Source organism: Phodopus roborovskii, unplaced genomic scaffold (assembly GCF_943737965.1).
Source record: "Phodopus roborovskii unplaced genomic scaffold, PHOROB, whole genome shotgun sequence".
Taxonomy (NCBI): Eukaryota; Metazoa; Chordata; class Mammalia; order Rodentia; family Cricetidae; genus Phodopus; species Phodopus roborovskii.
Genome location: NW_026126636.1, coordinates 2,699,903 through 2,720,245, shown reverse-complemented (window position 1 = coordinate 2,720,245; position 20,343 = coordinate 2,699,903). Strand labels below are relative to the sequence as shown.

General features: G+C 45.1%; 1 protein-coding gene across 1 annotated transcript; it reads right to left on the bottom strand.

Annotated features, from left to right (window-relative positions):
* Positions 1–876: 876 nt before the first annotated feature.
* On the bottom strand, positions 877–9,885 carry Nudt19 (nudix hydrolase 19). Its single transcript, XM_051207359.1, has 3 exons — positions 9,176–9,885; positions 6,309–6,516; positions 877–3,118 (listed from the first exon to the last, which is right to left on the bottom strand). The coding sequence occupies exons 1-3, from the start codon at positions 9,863–9,865 to the stop codon at positions 2,904–2,906; spliced, it is 1,113 nt and encodes a 370-aa protein (XP_051063316.1). The 5' UTR covers positions 9,866–9,885; the 3' UTR covers positions 877–2,903.
* Positions 9,886–20,343: the final 10,458 nt, after the last annotated feature.

Sequence of the window (20,343 nt, the reverse complement as noted above, 5' to 3'; positions counted from 1 at the left end):
GCTTCCAGGGGACCTGAGTTTAGTTCCCAGCATCCACATGGAGTGGCTGACAGCTTCTACTCACCAACAGGAACACATATGCACAAACGCACAGTTAAAATACATAAATTTGAGCCTGGTTATGGTGCCACACACCTTTAATTCCAGTACTCAGGAGGCAGGGGAAGGCAGATCTAAGCCAACCTAGTCTAAAGTGAGTTTCTGTGTAGCCAAGGTTACACAGAGAAACCATATCTTGAAAGAAAACAAACAAACAAAAAAGAATTAATAAAAAATAAAGTTACATCTTTGCACATGCTGGGCATGTATCTGACTCAGCCTTCTTTTAAATTTTTGAGGCAGGTTCACTAGGTTGTCAAAGTTGGTCTTGAACTCACTTTGTAACCGTGGCAGACCTTGAACTTTCCATCCTCCTCCTGTCCCAGCCTTCTGGGTAGCTGGGGTCACAGATCTGTACCACCAGGCCTGATTAGATTTTACCCAAGGTTTGGTAACTCTTGTGGGGCACTCTCCTGCACCGGACTATCTTATTGTACCTGTAAGATCTCTCCACTAGGTGGCAACAACTAAAACATTTCCAGACAGCCCCAACAACCTAAGGCCCACTGCTCTCTCTCATTCCTCTAGCAGGGATTAAGTAACAGAGAAAGAGCTGAAAAGATGGTTTGGCCATTAAGAGTGTTTACTGCTCTTGTAGAGGACTTGGGTTTGGTTCCCCACACCGGAGGAAGGGGGTTTTGTTTGCCTGCATCACTTACTACATTTCCAGGGGATCCATGTGGTGCACATAAACTCAAGCAGACAGACAGACAGGCCCATGCGCATGCACACACACACACACACACACACCCTTAGGAATAAAACACACATGTATAGCTTTATTTATTACTGCCTTTATTGTGTCAGCAGGAAAATCAAGACAGTCTGTGAAAAGTGAACATCACAACACAAAGATCTGCTACACACAGAGTTAGTGTCCTGCCAGGGGGTGGTGGCACACACCTGAGGCGTCTCTCTTGTCAGTTTGAAGCCAACTGGCCTACACAGTGGGTTCCAGGACAGCCAGGGCTTTGTGGAGACCCCGTCTTAGACAAAGCACAAAACAAGTTGTGCCCTAACTATCAATTCTCACCCTTTAGTCATTAACGATCAAAAAGGAATGGCCCACATTAAACCCTGTGGATTTAACATTCTCTCTCTAACCTCTTTACATCCATTGACTGCCACTTGCTACGGGCACAAAGGTCCTTGAGTTTTATGGTGTGCGTCTGTGTATGCATGATGTGAGCGAGGGCGCACATGCCTCGGCACATGTGTGGAGGTAGGGGACAACTCTGAAAAGGAGGCTCTCTCGTCACACCTTTACTTGGGTTCTGGGGATCAAGATCAGGTCACCAGGCACGTGCAGTGTCTGCTTTTGCCTGCCCAGCCATCTTGCCAGCCTGTGGTTTGTATGGTTCCTAAGTCTAAAAGTTTGGGAACATGGGACCAGCATGGGCTTGGCAGGTAAGGGCTTGCCAAGCAAAGCTGGTGATCTGAGCTTGACCACACAGAGATAGATGCAGCAGGAAAGAACGGATTCTCTGCCCTCCTCCTGTGTGGGTGCTCCAGCCCATAAAAAACAAAGTGTAATAAAAAAAAAAAAATAAAATGTAGATGTCAAAATGAATGCTACTTGGTTTTAAACCAAATACTGTACAGTTTTTTTTTATTTTTGATTTTTTGAGACAGGGTTTCTCTGTAACAGTCCTGGCTGTCCTGGAACTCACTTTGTAGATCAGGCTGGTCTCGAACTCACAGACATCTGCCTGTCAGAGCCCAGACCAGCTCAAATACTGCTAATTATCAAGTTATAAACATGACAAGGACATGTCCTCTCCCTTGAAGGATGTCTCCATCACTGTTTATTTGCATTAACACTTCCCTTGCTGTGATCAAATGCCTCAGAGACAACATAGATGGGTAAGGTTTTATTTCAGCCAGTTTCACGGTGCAGAAAGCAATGTGCCCTGCATGGAGGCAGAGTGAAACCCGAGGCAGACTGCTCACATCTTCCCAGGTCAGAAAACAGAAGTCTGGAACAGAGGTGGGACCCAATCCACAAGACTACCAGTGCCAGAAACCCTCTTTTCCTAGTTAAGTCTGCCCCTTGGTTTTCACAACCTGCCACGACAGCGCTAGCAAGCTAGGGACCATGTGGAGGAAACTTCACATTTGAACCATAACACCTTCTAATTAGGTACCCTGAATTAATCCCTGCAGAAAGTCTAGAGATCCGGGACTCAATCTCCACCCCACATCAAGAAACCTGCTAACACGTGGGGCAGTTAGAGGACAGAAGTAGAGCCTGGCGGTGGTACACACGCCTTTAGTCCGGGTGCACACACCTTTAATCCGGGTGCAAACCTCTAGTCCGGGTGCACACGCCTCTAGTCCCAGTGTACACACCTCTAGTCCCTGTGCACACGCCTCTAGTCCCTGTGCACACACCTCTAGTCCGGGTGCACACGCCTCTAGTCCGGGTGCACACGCCTCTAGTCCCAGTGCACATGCTTTTTGTCCTGGCGCTTGGGAGGCAGAGGCAGGAAGATCTCTTTGAGTTTGAGGCCAGCCTGGTCTACAGAGTGAGTTCCAGCACAGTCAGGACTGTTATAGGGAGAACCCTTGCATCAGAAAACCAAACACAGGACAGCAGGAGACCCCTCTTTTAAATGGTGAAACTAATAAGACACAGAATGGACAGCCGTTGGGAAACCATTTATCTTAGTAACAAGATCTGTAATTCTTTTTATGGTCATGGCCGGCTTGCTGTGCAGTTTGAAGACCGGCACAATGCACAGGGAGCATCTCAATGTGCCTTTGACAGGCACATTCCCTATACTTCAGACAAGTGCAGTCAGCCCTCACAGGTGGGCGGGCGGGTTCTTTTGCACTACATAGCTCTTAGGGTACACACGCTTATTGTTTGACAGGAGAGACACGTAGATTTCATAGAGAAGGAAACCGTGGATCACCATTCGGTTGACTACTTTGCCTTCCTTCAAGATTTCTTCAGTCTTTTTGTCAGTAGACATTGGGTTTTCTAAGAAATGTGAGTCTTTCCGGTATAGCTCATCTCCTGAAAAATAGTAAAAAATTCATTTCCACAAAACATTGTTTCATAAATCGCCCCAATGTATTAATGACATAGATCAGTATGTTTTGTATGTATTGCACGTTGAAGTTTAGTCGGAGTGTTTCTTGTTGCTACTTTTATTTTTAAATTTACTTTATTACTAATCCACGCGATGTATAGGCGTATGTGCATTCTGGCATACTGCCTGACGTGAGCACTGGGAACTGAACCCAGATCCTCTGAAAGAACAGCAGCACAGCCTCGAGTCACTGAGACTCTGGCTCTGTTTCAGGTTTTTACTACATTTGAGAGAGTGTGTGAGTGTGTGTGTGTGTGTGCGCGCACGCATTCGTGCACACGTGTGTATTCATGTAGGTAATGCAGACTGGGCTGTAAGAGGTGGGTGTCTCCCTCCACCAAGTGTATGTGCGTGGCTAAAGGAAAGGAAGTCCTCATGGAGGCCAGAGGCCACCTTCAGGTGTCACTCCTCTAGAACTTTCCATCATTTGTTTCAGATGGGATTTCTTATTAGCCTGGCATACCACAAATTAGGTGGGGCTAGTTGGCCCATGAACTTGCACGGATCTGCCTGGCTCTGCCTACCACCCTGCCATTACAATGCTGGGTAACAGGCGCCTGCCACCATGCCTGGCTCTTTGCCCCAGCTCAGAGGATCCCAACCCAGACCTCACATTTGCAAGGCCAACATTCCACTGACTTAGCCAGCTCTCTGGGTTGCGTTTAATGTCCCTACTTCTGTCTGCCCCCAAAACAAGTATTTTCTTTGGGCACATCATAATGGAAAGCTATAAGTGCTTCCGTTGTGAACTATAATTTTTATCACATATTTCAGCAGCACTGGGAATTAAAACTGAGGCCTTGATGCAAGCTAGGCAAGTACTCCACCAAGTCACATGCCCAGCCACACACACTGGAAGTTTCGGACTCCTTCCGACTCTCTTGTTTCAATATGGGTTGGTCTGGTAATCTTAAAGTTAACCTATTTTTAGCTCATATTTAAAATTCTCTATTTACTTTGGTGATGGGGTTGTCCTTCTGTATATATTTATCTTATTGGTTGATGAATAAAACACTGCTGGCCAATAGGGCAGCAAGACAGGTGGGTCTAGGCAATGAGGAAAATTCTGGGAGGTGTAGGTAGAGAGGAGTTATCATGTGATCCTGGGAAGAGAGGATGTCAGTCAGGCGTCCTCTGGTAAGATAAGACCATGTAGAAATACATAGATTAGTAGTTATGGCTTAATAATTAGGACAGAGACAGCCAATAAGAAGCCCACGCCAATGGCGAACAGTTTCATAATTAATACAAGTCTCTGAGTGTTCACTTGGGGCTGAAGCGGCTGCAGAACCCTAACGGGCCAGAAAACACATGCTTACACTTGTGTGTGTATACAGGTGTGGAAGCCTGACGTTGACACTGAGGGTCTTTCTCAACCACTCTCCACCTTAGAGTTTTGTCTGTTTTATTTTATTTATTTCGAGATAGGGTTTCTCTGCGTAACAGCCCTGGCTGCCCTGGAACTCAGAGATCCACCTGCCTCTGCCTCCCGAGTGCATGCGCCACTACCACCCGGCTCTCCCTCTTAGTTTTTGAGCCAGGGTTCAGGGGACCATGAAGTTGGTCTGGCCTAGCTATGTCATAGGTTTTTCAGGTTAGGGTCCAGAGTTCCTTGCATTAAAACTGCTAGGGGCTGGAGATATGGTTCCGGGGTTAAGAATACCAAGTGTACTTCTGGGGAACATTGTAGCTCATTACATGTGTAACTCCAGTTCCAGGGGATCCAAAGTCCTCTTCTGACTTCTGCAGGTATTAGGCACACATACACATACACACATGGAGGCAAACACTCATATACATAAGACAGAAGTAAATCCTTCTTTCAAAGCTGCTACACTGTCCCTCTCTAGAGTGAAAAACCAATCTCATCAGTATGATCTGGAACTTAAGAGGTAGACAAGACATACGACCAGTCAAATAGGGCCTGCTACAACACTAACCAGTGTCTGCCAAATTATAACCATCAACAAATTTCCTAATTCAAATAAGCTAACTGTTTACAAGTTTTCATAATTTATAATAAAAATGTAAATAAAAGTGAAGGATGGGCGGTGGTGATGCACACCTTTAATGATGGTGCCATCGGCAGGCAGATCTCAGTGAGTTCGAGGCCAGCCTGGTCTACAGAGCAAGTTCCAGGACAGGCTCCAAAGCTAAAGAGAAACCCTGTCTCGAAAAACAAAATGTAAAAGTGAGAAATGAATATAGGAGTTTATAAATCCCTAGTTAAAATAAACACAGTGGCATACCCATGATCCCAGCATAGGGTGATGGAGGCAGGTGGATTCTAAGTTTGAGGATAGCCTAGCATACACGAGACATGCTATGCCAGGCTAAGACCTACACTTAGACCTTGTCTCAAAAATAAGTAAACATTATGTGTCGTAGAGTTAGCTTTAATTATTAAAACCATACATCCTCAGTCACCCGAGAAAAAGAGTCTTAATTGAAGGACTTCCCAGATCATATTGGCCTGTGGAAGGACTGTCCTGAATGTTCCTGATGTAGATGGGCCCGGCCCACTGTGGGAAGCACCATTCCCTAGTCGGGGAGTCCCAAATTGAATACTAAAGCTAACTAAGCCTAGTCCTTTGTGAGCCTACCAGCAAACTGAACTCTCCATGGTCCTGAGGGACCTTCCAGGTTGTGAAGTGAGTGCCTTGATTGGAAGCAATGTGCTGTGTATAATGTTTGCAAGCCTGCCCTCAAGTTTCTGCCTTAGCTTTCGCTCACCAACAAACCATAACCCATCATCTGAAATAAACCCCTTCTTCCCGAAAGTTGCTTTTGGTCAAGGTATTTGTCACAGGATATTTTATGACTTTGACCTTTTTTAAATTAATATCCCACCAGGCATGGCAAACCTCTTGTTTTTACAAAGTTTATGTCTGAGAACCACACAGCTGAATTACAAAGAAAGTTTAAAAAAAAAAAAAAAACCCAAAAACCCTCAATGGTATTTTGTGTTGGGCTACATACATAGCTATCAGGGGACACGTGTGGCGACACTCACAGGCACAGGCTATAAAACAAGCCGTAACTCCTGCCTCTGCTGGCAGCCTGGGCGTACCAAAGGTGAATACTAACAAAAGCACCGGTACTTCCCCAACTCACCTGGCAAAAGACTGATGGTGCCATCGGCAGTTAAGAGTATTATCGGCAGCCATTTCTCAGTTATCTCTAATGGGCAATCTGAAGAAAATCTATACAGAGCCGAGAGAGAGGCAAACGTTTCAAGTCTTCTTATTTCATAGAACTGTGGTGGTGCCAGCCAGATTTCCTTGGACAGGAAACACTCAGTTGCCTCTGCTGGAGACAACCACTGTAGAAGACAAAGGAAGCAACTTAGGTCTAAGGTTGCTAGACAGGCGTACGAGAGCCACTTGGTGTGAAAGCTAACTCATTCAGAGGCCTTGCTAGACCTCTCAGACAGCATGCGGACATTCGGAGGCCTGGGGAATTCCCATCTCACCACTGCCCTGCTTAATCAGGAGGTTGAAGCAGGAAAATTGCTTGAGTCCAGGAGTATAGTGACGTCCTGTCTCAGAAAGAAAGAATTGCTGGCTGGACAGAAGGCTCGGTGGTTAAAAGCAATTGCTGCTTTTCCAGAGGACCGGAGTTGGGTTCCCAGCACTACACCGGGCAGCTCGTGACCACCCATAGCTCAAGTTCTAGGCCATTCAATGCCTTCTTCTGGCCTCCATGGTCATCTGCATGCATGTTAAAGTACAAAAATAACTTAAACTCTATTTGCAAACACCAGTGAGTAAATAAATAAAAGAATGAAGTGAGACCTTCCCCTGGTCTAGGGCTTCTGCCCAAAGTCATTCACAGACGACAGAACAGCAGGAGCACCTAGGCAATATCCAATCCTTACTGACTAGGGCAGACACAGATCAGAATTTGGCAGGCTCATGCACGGTAGGTTTGGGGGGAGCAGTGTGCCTGAGAAGGTCTGCACAGACCAGAACTCCAAAACTCTACTACACTCTGACCTGTGCGCAAACAGAGTAAAACCACATGATATTAGAGACGATGGCTACTTCTGAGGAGAGGGCAGCCACCTGGGAGCTTTCTAATTAAACTCTTCCCGCTGACCTGGAGCCAAGATTTCGTTTTCTCCAACTTTCCCCAGTGGTGTATTCTCGACAGTGGGAAAGCCTTGATTAAATATAGGCAGCACTTGGGCACGCAGGTGACCAGAGGAGGGGAACATAATGCAACTGTAGCTAAATTAGCTCCACTATATACTATAGACTCGCCCAAACCATTTAAAACATAGAAGGATAAAGTCCATCTCTAATAACATAACTGCCTGCCAGGAAAAGTACAACACTGTCTAAAAGAACAGAACAAGCGCCCAACAATAGAAAACTTAAGGGCGATGCTAATATGTAATCAAAAACTCCAGGACATGTCAAGCACGCACGCGCGCGCACACACACACACACACACACACACACACACACACACACACAAATGAGAAGCTGAAGGACAATTCTACTACAGTTTAGAAAGCAAAGGGCAAAGGAGCTATAAACCTCAGCAGAGGCCAGCACAAAGGGGAAGGGGCGGAGAAAGCGGGGCAGCCATGCTTTATGTGGGCATCCAGTAGAAGGGTTGGGGAGAAAAAGAATGAGAAAGCCCGGTGTCTGGGCAAACACGCCCAGGCTTTGGACAGCTCTGCAAAGGAAAAGAGAGATGCAAAAGGGATTTTTGAGTAATTCAAGAGAAGCAGGCATGCCGTGCAGTGTTATATCGAGGGGACACTGTAAGCGTTTATACCACAGGGGCTCGTGGAAGGATTCTAGGTTGTGGCAAGCTGACAATTAAAACTATCACACTGCCTGACTCTTTTCTATCTCCTGTTCTCAGCAGTCCCACTGGTTCAAAGATGTAGGCAAAAAATATCAACATAAGAGAAAAGGAAAAGAATTCATTTTAGATTTGTATGCGCTTTGCCTGCATGCATTTCTATATGCACTCAGTGGCCAGAAGAGGGCATCAGATCTGGAGTTATAGGCAGCTGCGATGCTTCTAGAAATGCCACTTAGAGCTGCTATTTCAGATGAAATGTAATTTGAAGTATAAACTTAAAAAAACTGCTGGGTGTAGTGGTGCATGCCACTTTAGTCCTAGCACTCCGGAGGCAGAGGCAGGTGGATCTCTGAGTTTGAGGCCAGCCTGGTCTACAAAGTCAGGTCCAGGACAGCCAGAGCTACACAGAGAAACCCTATCTCAAAACAAAACAAACCCCCACACACCAGCAATTGAAATTATTAAAATGAAATTCAGAAAGAAATGAATGAGGCACCCATGTCCTATGGTAGACCAAGCAGTCTAAAGTATGTGTAGTTACAAAAATCAGAGGGAGGGAGCTAAAGAGATGGCTCAACTGAGGTCTGTGGAGGAACCATCTTGCAGAGAGGAGCAGAGTTCAGTTCCCATCACCCACTCAAGGTGGCTCCAACTCCAGTGGACTAGTGGGCATCAGTGGGCACCTGCACTCACATGCATACACTCCCACGCAGACACACAACCTAAAATAAGTCATTCTGTCTACTTTTTGAAAAATAAAGTGCAAAACATTTGAATAAATGAAGAAGTTGCCTGAAGCCTAACTGTGCCTGGTGCTAGTGAGACGAGGAGGAGGGAGAAAAAGGAAAGGGGGGGAGGGAGGAGGGGAGAGAGATGAAATGTGGAGAATGGAGTTAGAAACGGGGGAAGGACAGGAGGGGGAAGAGGGTAAAAGGAGAGAGGGAGAAAAGGAGATGGAAAGAAAGATAGGAGGGAAAAGGAGGGATGGGGCTGAAATCCTGTAATATGTTCTAGAAACCGAATGGTAACGATTCGGGTGTTCAGAACTCGCAGTGGAAATTCTGCAAGAGTGTCCCCGCTTGGGGAACCCCAGGGCTGAGAGTGGAATCCTCGAGAGCATCCCGCAACGCCACGCCTCCGGTCTGGGGTTCCGTGGCCCCTACCTTGTAGTCCACCAACTCGATGTGGTCGGGCTCCACGGGCGGTGTCTGGCGCAGGCAGCACAGAAAGAAGGTGGTGTTGAAGCGGCGGCTGAGGTGCGGGTACGGCGTGAGCCAGCCGCCCCAGGAGCGCAGCGCCCAGATGTCGGGCGTGCAGTCCAGGAGCGCGCACAGCTGCAGGAAGCAGTGCGGGTCAGTGCGCACGCGCGAGCGCCAGGCGGCCAGGCCGGGCGGAGGCGGCAGCGGCAGCGCCAGCCCCGGCTGCTGGGAAGCGGGCTCCGAGCCGCGCGGCCTCAGCAGCAGCAGCCCGGCCTCCTCGAACGCCTCGCGGAGGGCGCAGATGCGCAGCGCCACGTCATCGGGCAGCGCCCCGGCGGCCGCGTCGTCGCGGGGCAGCCCCGGGAAGGGGGGCTGCTGAGGCGGCTCCCGGCCTAGGCCGAAGCGCGGCGGCGTGTGCCGGGGCGCGAAGAGCCGCAGCCAGTCGGCCGAGCTGTCGGCCGCGTCCAGCGTACCGCCCGGGAAGACGTGCGCGCCCGGCATGAAGCGCTGGTTTGGGGCGCGCTGCAGAAGCAGCAGCCGGAAGCCGTCGGAGGACCGAGGGCCGGCGGGACCCGGACGGCTGCAGCCTGCGGCCAGCACCACGGTGGCTGCCCGTCGCCATGTGCTCGGGCCGGATCGCAGCGGGCCGCTCATGGTCGGGGGCCTCCAGATCCCCGTGATGGCGTGGACGGGTCGTGTGCGGTGCTGTCCCGAAGCCCGATGAATTTGTGGGCTCCAGAAGGACCGGCCCCTGGGGGAGGAGCCAGAGCTCACCACCTCCTAGAGCGCCCTGAGGTTCAGCCAGGTCCCTCACTCGTCCAGAGCCGCCTGCCAGCTACTGGGACAGAGTGAGTGAGCCTCCTAGGGCGCTGGAGTGGACAGCAGGAGCACTCAAGGCTGTGCCATGGAAACCAAGCTGTGTGCCTTTCCCATGCAACTCAAGTGACTAGGACGTGGTCCCCTAAACCGATGATCTGGTCTGTAGGGTATTGGAATAAGGGATTCCAAAACCAGATAGGTGTCTGCAAACTCTCTGGAAGCACACTAATAGGAAATGAGTGGGTGCGCCAGATGCCAAGTTAGGAGGAATTTGCTGCTGTGTAGTTTTGAATGTCCTTGGTGAGTCCCTGTCCTTCCGAGCACTTTGTCTTCAGTTGCGGATGCTTGCTTGTATTGCCAGGGCACCTGTGGACCTGGGAACTGCCTCTTAGTGTGATTAGTTGCCTTTTCTTGGGAGACGTTTAATCCTAGCCTAGCAAACCTTTTTCTCCTCTCCAATTTTGAATTGCCCAGAAGATGTGTACTTCTAAGAACAGCGTGACTATTTTTTTTTGAAACAGCTTGTTTCTATCTCCATTTTTACAGCTCTTTCTCAGTCGCCAACTCTTGCAAATGCTATTCTAATTGATCAAGAATTTATCAGTTTTGGGGGTGGGGCTAGAAGAGGCTCAGCAGTCAAGTGCTGTTACCCAGAGCCACTGTCAGCCCCAAATTAGATATAAAGTGGTTGGCCTGTTACTAGTGTTCCTTGTTGGCTAGCTCTGTCTTAAATATTAACCCAATTCCACGTATTTCCACGTGGTCTTATCTCACTGGAGACAAGGTCCAGACCTCTTCCTCTCAAGTCCTTACATCTTGACTCTCCTCCTACTATATATCCCAGAATCCTCCTTGTCTCCTAGTCCCACCTATCTTGCTTTCCTATTGACCAACAGTGCTTTAAGAGAAACATATTTACAGAATGACATCTCCCATCATCTTCTCTTTTCTATCTAAATAAAAAGAAGGGTTTTCACTTTAACATAGTTAAAAAAAAAAAACAAAACAGTTATCAAATAAGACCTATAGTTAACAATATTTGGTCCATTAACATTTAACAAAATTTAAAGACAATATTTCATCATCTATCCTATCTTTGTGATTCTAAAGTCTTATAAGTAATTTATCTTTAATCCTAACTAAGAAAAACTATAACCATAACTATCTGTCTTCAACTCCCTCAAAGACCACAGAAAGATAGTATATAAACTCTAGAAATGACACAGACAACTTGCTGCCTGGTCAGTCACTTGAAGTTCTGTAATTTTCCATCTTCAGCCCATAGGCCATAGTGTGTCAGGCAGACTTCTCAGCAAAGCAGGAAACTTTAAACTGTCCCACCTGACAGTTTGTCAGTCACTTTTCTCTCTGTCCTGTAGAATGTCTGGCAGACTCTTCAATGAAGCAGGAACCCTGTAGCAATGTCCATCTTGTATCAGCAGTCACTTTTCTGTGGGTCCTGCATGTCCAGTTTATACAGCATGAAGTCAAACAGTCCAGACAAGGGCAGTCTGTACTATAAGTTTTGACTATTATAGGTAACTACCTATAATCTGTACTGAATTATACAATACATTTTTAAATGAGCTATATAAACACAACACCTAAACAAGAGAAGTATACATATCACAAATTTGACCTTAAATTTGTATCAATAAATAAAAATCCATTCCAAAACAAAGTATTCATTTCTATACCATAAACCCCTTTTTACCTTTAAAAAGAGATTTGTTGTGGTCATTAACCATTTATAACCAACCCCATTTAAATGAAAACCAACATTTATAAACAATATTTAGGAATTTGGGTGTTGTTCTTTCCAAACTGCTTCCTGCTGGTAGGGGGCGCTGTTTTGCAGATCCTAAGGAGACTCAGAAATTCTGGCTGTAGTGGTCTGCAAGGCTGTCTTGTCCCAGATGTTTTGAATGTTGGATCATCTGGGACACTGCTTCAGAGGGCCTTGCTTGAGCAAACCATGTTAGTCTGGAAGGAATCCACAGTTTTTCATTTTCTGTGGAAACAAAAATAGAAATCCTTTTCCCCAGTAATTTGTCCTTAGACTTTAATTTTGAAGTTAAAATCATTTTTAAAATATACAAATTGGATTAATTCAGCAGCATTGATAATCAAGAGTATTTTAGCAGTTGCTGTTCCTTCCTTAGCAATCGAGCAATTCATACAGTATCCAGACTCTGTATTTTCCGTTTTTATGTGGCTTTTTTTTTTTTTTTATTGCTCTATTTCTTTTACTTGTATTTTTTTCATTTATTGAGACAGGGCTTATCTGTGTAACTTTGGCTGCCCTGGAATTCAGTCTGTACACCAGGTTCACTTAGAAATCACAGACATTTGCTTGTTTCTGCCTCCTGAGTGCTGGAATTAAAGGCATGTGCCACCACACCCAGCTACTCTGTCTATTTTTTTAACACCACTTTATCCTGTTTCTTTTTCTCTCCCAAGCCTACATATATTTTAAAACACACTGTAAGCCTTTAGAGGCTTCCTGTTAAACTATACTTTAATCGGGAGGGGAGTCTCCCTTACTTTTCACTCATTCCACTCCTCATTTTAAACACGGCTCAACTGCCCCTATCAATACATTCAGTGATTTCAACTTTCCGGAGTCTCTGGAGAAGGCTGCAAGAAACTCATTCTGGCTTGCACTTATGGAGACCCTCTAGACACTGCAAACAGCAGCTACAATGGGGGTGGGGGTGGGGGTGGGGGGAGGCGAGGGGTGGAGATTGAGGCCAGCCTGAACTATAGAGCTCCAGACAGCCAGGGCTACAGAGAAATCCTCTCTCAAAAACCTAAATAAGAACAAATAGTCATCAAGCAAAACATAGCTGGACAATCTTAAAATGCTTGGAAATTAAGCACACTTCTAAATGAAACATAGGTAAAAGAAGTAAACACTTAATATTGTTGGGAATGAAAACTGGTATAGCCACTTTGGAAGACAAATTTGGCAGGTCTTACAAAGTTAAAAATACTCTTACTATAAGACCCTGGTATTTAAATGATTACAAATATGTCCATATTTTTTAATAACCCTACATATACATCTTTATAGCAGCTTTATTCCTAACTGCCAAAATTAGGAAGTAAATAAGGATGGTTTTCCACAATTGAATGGATAAAATGTAGCTTAGACACACAATGGAATATTCAACACTAATAAGGAATAATCTATCAAGTTCTGAGAAAAAAATGAAGATAGCCGAAGTGCACATTGCTAAGCGACAGAAGCCAGTCTGAAAAGACTAGAAAGTTCCAATTATTTAACATTTGGGGTGGGATCATGGACACAGTAAAATGATGAATGGTTACCAAGGGTTAGAAAGGACTGAAGGAAGGGGCAGGCAGAATAATTTTAAAGTGGAGGCCCCTTTCTATAATACTATAACGGCAGCATGTGCTTATAAACAATTACAGAACATTACAAAAATGAACCTCTTGTGAACTTGGCACTTTGGTGAATAGTAATACACCAAGGTAGGCTTATTAGTTATATTGCCAATAGGGAAAGCTGTACATGTAGGGAGATGGGGTATATGAAAACCCTCTGTACTTTTAACTAGCTTTAGCTTTACTATTCATCAAAAACATCTCTAAGAAAATAGTTTAGTGAGCTGGGCATGGTGAAGCACACCTTTAACCCAGGCACTCAAGAAGCAGAGGCAGGCAGATATCTGTGAGTTTGAGGCCAGTCTGATCAACACAATAAACTGCAGGCCAGTAGTGAGGACCTGTCTCTAAATAAATTAACTAGTTAAGTCATTTTTACACAACTTAGTAAAAGAGAGGTAGTGGACTAGAAACACAGGACAGAAATGTCTGAATCTCTCTTTACTGTAAATCTTTATTTTTTTTCTGGCCACGAGTCTGCTGAACATTGCTTTCCAAGATAGCAAGGGTACACTTACCGCCAGCACTGAGAGCTGTGCATATGCCTTGGTCTATGCTGCCATCCAGCAGCCTGCTGCAGGCTTGGAGATGTGGTCACTGCCATTGCCAGCTCTCGAACACACCATTCAGTTGTTAGCAGGGTTTGCCGTTTATGCTGAGTCGGGAAACCTCTCTTAAAGGAGCAGCGCAAATCTCTGCTTGTCTCTAGCAAAACAGAGTCCAACCGAGAAAAATGCTGCTACCAAGAAGCCTTGCTTGGCTCTGTTCTTTTGTTTCTATAATCCCTTTTTAAGCTTTTGTCAACTTTTAAGTGGAAGTTTTTAGTTCCACGTTGTAGGCACCATTTTGTTAAGAGTAGTTTTCCCGTCAGGCTGTTCCCAGAGCCGCAGCAACCCAAAATAACACAGAGAGACACTGTATTACATATAAAGCTGTTGGCCTGTTACTAGTGTTTCTTATTGGCTAGCTCTGTCTTAAATATTAACCCAATTCTATCAATCTAAGTATTTCCACATGGTCTTATCTTAACAGAGAGGGGGTTGGGACCTCTTCTTCTCAAGTCCCTACATTTTGACTCTCCTACTACTACATCTCCCAGAATCCTTCCTGTCTCCTAGTCCCACCTATCTTGTTTTCCTATTGGCCAATAGGGCTTTATTTATTAACCAATAAGAAAACATATTTACAGAACGACATCTCCCATCAAAGTGCACTAGCTTTTCTCACAAAGGACCTGAGTTCAGCTTCCAGTAGTGTAACTCCAGTTCCAAAGGATTTTACAAACTTTTCTGACCTCTGTGGACATTGCAACCACATAATGCAGGAACAGAAGGCAGGCACCCACAAATAAATAAGAATAAATAATTCTAAAAAAATTTCCCTCCACTGGACGGTGGTGGTACATCTTTGATCCCAGCTCTTGGAGGCAGAGACAGGTGGATCTCTGAATTTGAGGCCAGCCTGGTCTACAGAGTTCCAGGACAGCCAGGGATACACAGAGAAGCCCTGTTTCAGGGAGGAGGAGGAGGAAGAAGAAACCCAGCTTGCTTGCCCTTGTACTCTCACATGTGCTGGTATTATGAATGTGACCTATCTGCCTGGTAGTGCACGCCTTTAATCCCAGAACTTGGGAGACAGGGGCAGAGGATCTCTGTGAATTCCAGGCCAGCCCTGGTCTACAGAGAGAGAGAGTCTACATAGAGACAACCAAGGCTACATAGAGGAAAAAAAAAATGTGACACATCATGTCTGCCTATAGTGGGTTTTTTGGTTTGATGGGTTTTTGTTTGTTTGTTTGTTTGTTTATTTATTTATTTATTTTTACCTTTTTGGTTTTAGGGTTTTGTTTTTGAGAAAAAGTATCACTAGATAGCCTTGGCTTTCATGGACCTCTGTAGATCGCTGGCCTTGAACTCAGAGATCTGCCTGCCTCTGTCTCCTGAGTGCTGGGATTAAAGGTGTGTGCCACCACCATTATTGTAAAGTTGACTTTTGTTGTTAATATCATGTCTAAAGATGCAGTTGCCTATATACTGTATACTATATACTGCATGTCCAGAAACGGGGAATGGGGCAGGTTGAGAAACACATGTAGAGGAGGAAGGGAGAATGCCTGTCCTACAAAGACACCTGCCACCTGCCATTTGCCGTTGAGTCAACAATACCCACGTCTAAACTGATGCTCTTGGCACCGAAGCAGGAATTTGGATCTGAAATTTATTTCTAAAGCTGCCATAGAATCCAGGTGGCATGGAACTTTATGTTCTTTTACATTTATTACTTATTTGTATTTACAAATGTCCCTGAATACATGTGGAGCCCAGAGGATGACTTGCAGGAGAGAGTTCCCTCCTTCCACAATGTAGGACCTGAGGCCATCAGGTTTGGCAGCAAGTGCCACTGTCCCCCGGAACAATCTTACCAGCCTCTGCATTTAAAAAAGAAATAAGAAATCCTGGTGGTAGCAGGATGGTGCCAGTGTCTTTCAAGGCCACACTGACAACTGCACAGTGACTCAGCTGGACAGGCTGGACTAGAGGACCTTAGAACATACTAGGCAAGAGACAGCCTCAATCAGAAGAATGGTAGAATGGGGAAAAAGATAAATGATTTAAAGTGCATTTTGGAAAGAGACTTGACATAGTGTGATAATTGATTGTTCAGAGGAGAGGAGGAAGTTCTGACACAAGAGACTGAGGTGACCTTCCTTCAAGTTGTAGGAGGGATAATATTATGTGTGAGACACTGAAAACTTTGTCAATTTCCTTGTGTAATACTTGACTTGCCAAAACCAATAAAGTAGAAAGTGATTACTACAGGTGACTAACCCTCTACACAAGGCATTGAGTGTTTTAAGAAAGGACACATTTGCTAAAATGACTCTGATTTTGTGGCTTTTTTTTTGTTGTTGTTTTTTGTTTGATTTTGTGGCTCTTAATGCTTGTTTTGACACCAACTTGTTTTTCCCAGATTCTGGCCACTCCAAAGCAAGTTGACCAAGCCTTGGAGTACAGAGCCAAGCATCAGAAGTGATGTTTATTTATTTATTTTTGTAGTTCTAAGGGCCATACCTGTGACCTAGGGCAGGCTAGGCAGGTGTTGCATCTCTACATTGCATTACTAGCCTGTGGTTTTTCCCAGACAACGTCTTGCCCTGTAGGCCAAGGTGGCCCCAAGTACCCAATAGTCCCATATCAGTCTGTGAAGTTATGGCATTGCAGATGAATTTTTAAAAAATCCAGTCAAGCTGGATTTTTTAAAAGTGTGAGTGTGTGTGTGTGTGTGTGTGTGAATTGCACATAAGTGTATGTGCCTTCAGAGGCCAGAAGATCTCCATGGACCTGAAATTACAGGCAATGAGTTCTAGGAACTGAACACAGGTTTTGTGTAAGAGCAATAGACACACTTGACCACTCAGCCATCTCTCCAACCCAGAAACTTGATCTTAACCAATACAGAACTGTTTTCTAAGACAACTCACTGCCATGTCTGTTTTACCCAGTGTGTTTTGTAACAATGCAATACCAATGTTCTATGAAACCAGAGATCAAATCAGTATTCTGGACCATAGCCAAGGATCAAAACAGCTCCAAAGCTACACAGAGAAATCTTGTCTCAAACAAACAAACAAAAGAACAGAACAGAAGCAAAGAATGGTCCCTGGACAGCAAAAGAGATGTAAATACAGATCTAAGCTGCTGAATTCAAAGTACAAATGATGTATTACCTATTCCAGAACCTGGTGATTTAAAATAAGCATGTGTACGTGCATGGAGGCACTTTCTTTAATCTCAGCACTCAGGAGGCAGAGGCAGGTCGATCTCTGTGAGTTCAAGGTCAGCCTGGTCTACAGAACAATGAGCTATAGAGTAGCCCTTTCTTGAAAATTCAAAACAAAACAAAACAATAACAACAAAACCAATAAATATTTTTACAGTTTCTGTGGATAAGGAATTTGAGCACATTTGGTTGAGTGGCTCTGAATGTTTATCCTCTATGAGAATAGTCAACTTTGTCGTCCAGGCCCTACTAGGCCCCATTCTTTGGTGACTCACATGACTGCTGAGGCCTCAATTTCTTGCCACAAGTGTCTTTCCATTTGGCTGATGGACTGTCTCAGGGATTGGGGAGCTCGGATGCCTTTAACTCGGCTCCCAAAGCCACACTCCATCCTTGCTACTGTACTCTATTACACTGCAGTTCCAGTTAATGGCAGGAAAGATGGAGAGATCTGAGGTCATCTTGGAAGCTGGCTACCAACAATGAGGCTGTCTAGCTTTTTACCCTCAACAATGGGGTTAAGCCCAGTGATTCCCAAATGCCAGGCAAGAATTCACAGAGCTAGAACCTCAGCCATAACCATCTAAAAACAGTAAGAAAACATTAGGGACTTCTATAACACTTGGTGAAACATTTAAGTGCAATAATGTAGATGTTTGATAGACTTGGGTTTCTATATATTAACTTACAAACAAACCCCAAAAACAACCCTAGCAGTAAAGATGACACAACAAACTAGACAATCTGATATTTGTCATGAAAGTATGGAACTCAGAAAAAGTAGAGGAAAATCCAGACTTCAAGGGAAGATGAGAGGGAAAATCATTATTGTTTACGCAGGGTCAGAAGCCTGGCAAGTGTTTGAATCTGTCTCTACTCCTACCCACAAGTTCCCAGAGTGTTCTACCCTGTTCTGCATTGCTGTGGCTTGCTGCCAGCAGCTGAAGGCCCAACAGTGAGCACACACAGGAATTCTACGTAGCTGGAGTTTCTGTTCTGCCAGGTCCCGCAGCCGATGATGCCCAAATAAACACAAAAAGACTTATATAAATAAGTCTTGGCCAATGGCTAGGGAATTCTTACTGGCTAGCTCTCTCTTAATTATTTACCCATTTCTACTAATACACACACACACACACACACACACACACACACACACACACACACACACGAATAAAACTCTGAAGAAAGGCGGTGGGGGATGGATATTCAATCAGGTCATGTTACTTTTTCCCAAGGTCCATGTGAGCCTTCTTTCAGCTCTGAGTTATATAAGCCCACACAGATTTCTGTTATTCATTATGGGGTCCCTATAAACACCATGGCCAACAGAGTAACATCCAAATTCAGCAAGAAGGCAATCCAGTTCAACAAGATTCAGTAGTTGGTCTTGGTTCAAACTTTCGAATCTGACACTGGGGCAGTTTATTTTACATATTTACAAACTTAAGTATGTAAAGTACAATTTTGAAAAAAGTTTCCTGGCATAACACAATCCCTTGTGCACAAAGGTGGCATAATTGTGGTGATATCTTGCTTGTACAAATGAAGCCTGTCTGAAGGTCAGAGAATGGAGCTTGCCACTAGCTAACCATAGAGGTCAGGATGTCTGTCTGTACAAGCAAGATATCACCACACATGATTACATCAAAGCTCTTCTCAAAGTACATGCCATTAATTCCCTGATGATGGGATCTAGTGATGGGCTTCATGTGTTATCTCACGGGTCTAAGAGAGGGTCTGTTGTGGTCTTGGTCATACAGAGGTCATTGGGGTCACTTAGGTCATTAATTATCTCGAGTTCTGATTGTGGGAGCCCTTGGCCATACAGGCAGTGCAGAAGTCATTTAGTCTATTAGCCACCTCCCACCCTGGTCAGGGAGCCTTTGGCTAGCCTAGGGGTTATGAGGCTATTGGCCACCTCCATTCCCAACCTCCTGGGGATAAAGCAGGTTATATATCTTTTCCGTTGAAAAGGCAACCCTGCCTATTTAACATTCTTGTTTTCCCTAGTGCTATCTGTGAGGGTAAGGGCCTTTGTGCTCCTGACAATTCAATAACCAGTTTTTCAGTTAAGAGGTTCCAGGAACGCCTTTGATCCAAGCCCTTGGAGGCACAAGGAGGTGGATCAGTGAGTTTGAGGCCAGCCTGGTCTACAAAGGTAATTCCAGGACAGCCAAGACTATTAAAAAACAAACAAGCAAACAAACAAAACAGAAAAAAAAACCCATAAAAACTCCGTCTCAAGAAAGAAAGAAAGGAAGAAAGAAAGAAAGAAAGGAAGAAAGAAAGAAAGAAAGAAAGGAAGGAAGGAAGGAAGGAAGAAAGAAAGAAAGAAAGAAAGAAAGAAAGAAAGAAAAGAGAGTAGAGGAATGATGCTGAGAGATCTTATTTCAGTGGTAGATTTGCCTGCTTTGACCCTTGTAAAACAACAACCTGGGTGCCAGGGAGATGGATTAACAGGTAAGAGGTACTCACTGTCAAATCAGAGGGCCTGAGTTTGATCCCCAGAACCCACCTCTTTGAGGTGAGAACTGTGTTTTGTGAGGGACAAGAGATAGAAATTGGTTAGACGGACTTAATTAAAGACAGGCGCCCTGAAAGCAGCCCTGCCATTTTTGTCCTTAGCCAGGAGCCAGACATAGCCTTGGTTGTGCCCTGGCTGGAAGCCAGGGATGTCAAATGGACAGCTCTAATTTTCCTCTCTCCTAAATAAACACCTCTTCCTAGAATGGTGTGTGAAGATGTGAATGAAATCCCAGTCCAGGCCATAATCACTTCACGTGAACAGTTAACCCAAATAAACTCTTCCTGCGCCAAGGTGCTTTCGGTCCATGTGGATGTTTGGATGCAAATGGCCCCCGTAGGTTCATAGGGATTAGCAGGTGCGGCCTTGTTGGAGGAAGTACATCACTAGGGCTCTGGGGTCTCAGAAGCTGAAGCCAGGCCCAGTGTCACTCTCTCCTCCTACCAAGATGCACAATGCTCAGTCACCACTCCAGCACCATGTCTGCCTGCATGGCGCCATGCTCTCCGTCATGAGGATAATGGACTGAACCTCTGAAACTGTAAGCCAGCCTCCTGTTAAGTGTTTTCTTTATATAAAGAGTTGCCATGGTCACGGT

What these genes read in the sequence shown, in the direction of transcription:
- Nudt19 (XM_051207359.1), bottom strand. Translation starts at nt 9,865, where the DNA reads ATGAGCGGCCCGCTGCGATCCGGCCCGAGCACATGGCGACGGGCAGCC. An exon ending in TCGAGTTGGTGGACTACAAG is followed by an intron (nt 6,517 to 9,175) that starts GTAGGGGCCACG and finishes TGTCTTCTACAG; the next exon opens with TGGTTGTCTCCAGCAGAGGC. An exon ending in CACCATCAGTCTTTTGCCAG is followed by an intron (nt 3,119 to 6,308) that starts GTGAGTTGGGGA and finishes ACTATTTTTCAG; the next exon opens with GAGATGAGCTATACCGGAAA.